The following is a 4,687-nucleotide window of genomic DNA, read 5'->3' on the forward strand; positions in this document are numbered from 1 at the left end:
TAGGAATTATTGGTGGCCAGGCATTAGCAGGTTTGTTGCAAGATATGTAGCAACCTGTGATGCTTGTAACAGAACTAAGACTTTCCCAACCAAACCTGTTGGGGAGCTCCTGCTAAACAAGATTCCTAGTAAGAGATGGGAAGTGGTTACCACTGATCTCATCACCCAGCTTCCACTGAGTGAGGGCTATGATGCTATCTTTGTTGCTGTGGATAGGCTCAGCAAGAGAGCCCACTTTGCACCCACCACAACAGGGGTAACCTCTGCAGGCATTGCTAGACTCTTTAGAGACAATGTTTGGAGACATCATGGCCTTCCTGAGGAAGTGCTCAGTGATAGGGGCTCCCAGTTTATCTCAGAGTTTATGAGAGAGTTGAACAGGCTGCTTGGTATCAAGACTTCAGCCTCCACAGCCTACCACCCCCAGACTGATGGACAGACTGAGAGGATTAATCAAGAAATTGAGCAGTTCCTCAGGCTGTTTGTTAACTATCAACAGGATAACTGGGTGGATTGGCTTCCTGTGGCTGAGTTTGCCTATAACAATAGGGTACAAGCAGCTACTAGACTCACTCCCTTCATGGTGGACTCTGGTCAACATCCAAGACTGGGTGTGGAGCCTAAAAGAGAAACTAGAGCTGAGGGAGTTAGCCAGTTTCTCTCTAGACTTTCCCAGACCCAGGAGGAGTGTAAGGCTGCTCTGGAACAAGCTAAGACAGACATGGCCAGGTTTTATGATATGCACCATGATCCTGCCCCTGTGTACAAGCCTTGGTAGAAATGCTGAAGTCAGCCTGAAGCTGAGCTGTCAGAAATCAGTTGGTAAATCAGAGCTCAGTGTCTGTCTAGTCAAGTGTCACAAATAAGTCAAGTTGAGTATGCTGAGTCAAGTCAAATCTGCCTATCCAGTAAGGGGATAATCGGATCCATATAATTGCTAACAGAAAGGGGGCAGAATAAGCTAGATACAGGAGTTTCTGGAAACTACTTATACTAGCTACTAAAAACTGCACGTTATACTAATCTGGTCTCTGGATACCTCTCCTAGGTGTTGGCATGCTGAATATCCATGTGGGTTGATCCCATTGCAGGGAAAACCTGTAGTTGTTATGCTGAATATCCATCCCGTTGCCTGGGAAATCATAGTTGTCGCCATGCTGAATATCTGGGGGAGTCAAGACTCATTGCCAGGGTGCATTGTCCTGTGTAGTGAGGGTCTGTAGCACTGTGCAACAGTCTCTAAGGCCTGAAAATAGGTGTGGGAATGTTGGCCTGACACACCCTACTGGAGGTGGGGTTGTTCATCCCCCCCAAACCTTGAATACTGACTCCCCAAGTCAGTGGGGCCCCAGGTGACATAAGTGCACAGCCAGGAACACAGTGTGGCACCACCAAATATCAAGTTAAGCAAGAGCAGCATTATCAAGAACCAATCATGAGACTCTCTGCTGTAAGACATCAGGCTGCACATTGGGGCACTGGTAAAATGGTGGCATCAACATAATCAGTGAAGGGCGGATTGGAGGGCATTGCTGTGCATTTGGCACTAAGGGTGGCTGGAAGCATGTGAAGACCCTAAGTGGTGGCTTGCAGTGCTGCTTAACTCTGCAAGAGGGACCCTGACCAAGTTTTTTGCATTGAGTTGCACAGTGCCTGAGACCCTGACTGTCCAATTTGTTGCTTGGCAAAGCCCAGTGTGGTGTTTATCTGCACCACCTTAGCTGAAACAGTGTTCCGGATATTGGTGCTTAATGGGGCCCATGCACATTTTTGTTTTCCACTGAGGTGCTCTTGTGCCTATAAATGGGACCGAATTTCACCTTTCCTGTCCCCACAGATCTCAACTGAACCCCTGCCTCTGCTTACTTGTATCCCCATGCTCTGACATGGCCAAGCCTACCACTCACAAGTCCACTGCCAAGCCAGAGGATAAACATGCCGCCATGCTGAAGACGGCCGCTGTGATTGTTGTGCACATGCAGGAAGATGCTGAGGATCCTGGATTTTTGCCCTTGGTGAAATATTCAGACATTGCGCCATTTGGCAATGCAGTCACACTGTTGCTCAACAGTCCACAGAAGGCCCTTGTCTGTGATTTGCCCAAGAAGTGGGTCCATTTTTTTGGTCTGGACCAGCAAGAGGAGCTGGCTGCTTTGTCTGCACTACCAGAGGAGGATGAGGAAGAGGACAAGGAGGAGAAGAAGTTTAAGGTGATGCTGTCTGGTTTTTTGGTACATGTTTCCTTTTTTGTGAGCCAGTTTCTGTGACTAACCCAAATTATACAGACATCCCTGGGGAGCCTGGCCAGCCCACTGGTGAAGGCCAAAAAGGGTAAGGCAAAGGCAATGGAAATGATGCCAGCAAAGTCGGTCATGCCGTGCCTTGACAATGGCATGAATAAGACACTGCCTGTGACCAGGGCTCACAGGAGGCCAATGGAGGAGGACTCCCACAATGCAGTAAGTCAGCTGCTGTCCCCTTTGTGCTTACATATGCTGACCAAATTATTGCAGGGGTGGATGCCAGAAGAGATGCTGGTAAAGGTCTTGCTGGCTACAATGGATGCCACAGTGTTGGAGTCATTTGTGGCAGAAAATTGTGTGAGTCATCCCCGCTTTTTGTGCTCCGTTTTAACCTTTCTGACACATCTTCGGCAGTGTACATTGTGCTGCAAACACACCATGGTCAAAGATGGCAAGGCACACCACAAATGTGATATTGCAGATGTGGCCAATAAGGTGGTTTGCTCAACATGCAAGGCAACAAAAAAGCCTTGCAGCATGCATACAGGTATGCCACTTTTTCTCCTGCTTTTATTGACTTTTACTAACTCCCATTTCAGTGCATCTTGCCAAGGCCATGGCTCTGCCTGCAGCATCTGTGGAGGATCTTTTCCTCCTGGAGACTCCTGAGCCCAAGCCTGTTGAAGAAACTGCTGAAAAGCCCACCAAGAAGAAGAAGCGGAAGCTGGTGCACAGCTATGCACCAGTGAAGCCTGAAAAATGTGAGCAGGAGGATGATGAGGACTCGGTTGGCCCGTCGCAAAAGTGGTCCCACCTTCTGGAGGCTGGTAAGTTCTTTCCGTTGATAGTGTATATCCGGGTGACACTAACTGAACTGGTAGAGGTTGAGCTGCCAGTTGTGCTGCTCTGTATGGTGGAGCCCAAGATGCTTGAGCTGTGGAAGAGCCTGCACACAGCTCAGAAAGCAGTGGATGCAGCACAGAAGGCAATGGACACAGTAACAGGCTGGGCAGACCAAGTCCAGACTCTCCTGGGGAGGGCTCTGGCTGAGTAAATCAGGTTGCCCCTTCTTCTTTTTTTTTTTTTTTTTCTGTGTCATATTTTGGTCTCATAGTTGTAATTGTAGCATAGTCATGTCTTCATGTGCTTGTAGATCCAAATTTCACCTGAAGCAAAATTCGAGGTAATCCATCTGGTCTGCTCAATGCTACTTCAGTGTGCCTCAAGACTTGTGACTTCAACATTTTTGCTTTGATAATTCAGATGTCATGTGTATCATAGGAAATTGTGGGTATTCTGGTAAGGATCATGTTCTTGCCATACTACTGAGTCTGCTTGTGGACTTAGTAGATATATCTTGGGGAAACAAATGAGAAAACAAGTGACAAATGCAGGAGGTAAGGCCCATGCTGTTTCAATGAGCTGGTGGGCATAAGTCCTGCACCATTTATTTGGGGTTGGGCTCTGCAGTATTTGACAAGACATCTTCTACAGTCTGCAGGATTTTGGCAGATGTCTGCTGCAATATGTCTGGTAGGGTGGGGGTACATTTGGATTGCTGGTGGTATGGGTAGACTCTGAACTGGGCAATCCAGGCCTTGAGAATGGCACCATCCAAATCAGCAATCACATAACTGCCTCAAGCAGTCCATGTGATTACAACCATGGGACTGAGAAACTGGGGCTTCAATTTATGGCCAAGTTCCTTCTTGATGCAAGTATTGCAAATGAGGACCAGGGTGCCAGGTTGGAAGTTGTAGTTGGTGAGGATGTGCTCATTGTCCACCTTAAATTGGTCAGCTGTGGGTAGTCAGGCCTGGTGAACTTTTTCCTGGAGATCAGATAGATTGGATTTGCAATGCTTGAGCTGTCAAATTCTGTAGGCTAGCTTGTCACTGTTGGTCATAGGGAATTTGGGTGGGGGCACAAGAAACATTGCTTGCTTGAAGTCCATGGGGAAGACCAGGTGGACAGCATGTGCAATCAAATATGGTGAGAGACCAGTGCTGTGCTGGACCAAAATTCACTCAGCCCAGAATGTGGTTGGCACTTTGTCAGGCCATTGCTTGATGTTATTGCTGCATGCTTTCAGAATCACCTGTTGAACTGTAAAATGTTTCGATTTGACTGCACCATTTGCACAAGAGTTGTATGGCAAAATTCGGATGTGCCATATCCCAAAGCATCATGCCAGTTCTTTCACGGCAGCTACCCATGCTGATCCATTGTTGGTTACAATCTCTGCAATATTTCCCCATCAGCAAATGACATTGTGGAAGAGGAAGGATGCAAGGGCTGTTGCAGTTTCTGATTTTAAAGGATGCCATTTGGGGTATGAGGATAGGGAGCAGCGGACTTGAGCAATGCAGGTGTATCCTTTCATGGGTGGCATCTTCATGGTATCACAGTAGATCTTGGAGAAAAGCGGAGCCAGATAATTGACT

The 4,687-nt window shown here is 47.5% G+C and overlaps 1 protein-coding gene across 1 annotated transcript; it reads left to right on the forward strand.

The window, feature by feature from the left end:
* Nucleotides 1–1,886: 1,886 nt before the first annotated feature.
* DACRYDRAFT_103250 (uncharacterized protein) lies at nt 1,887–3,297 on the forward strand (the record flags this gene model as incomplete). Its single annotated transcript, XM_040767730.1, has 6 exons — nt 1,887–2,231; nt 2,286–2,459; nt 2,514–2,600; nt 2,658–2,790; nt 2,843–3,070; nt 3,125–3,297. 6 exons carry the CDS (start codon nt 1,887–1,889, stop codon nt 3,295–3,297), a joined length of 1,140 nt encoding a protein of 379 aa, XP_040633196.1.
* Between the last annotated feature and the right edge of the window lie 1,390 nt (nt 3,298–4,687).

The sequence above is a fragment of the Dacryopinax primogenitus genome (assembly GCF_000292625.1).
Source record: "Dacryopinax primogenitus strain DJM-731 SS1 chromosome Unknown DACRYscaffold_1, whole genome shotgun sequence".
Lineage (NCBI taxonomy): Eukaryota > Fungi > Basidiomycota > Dacrymycetes > Dacrymycetales > Dacrymycetaceae > Dacryopinax > Dacryopinax primogenitus.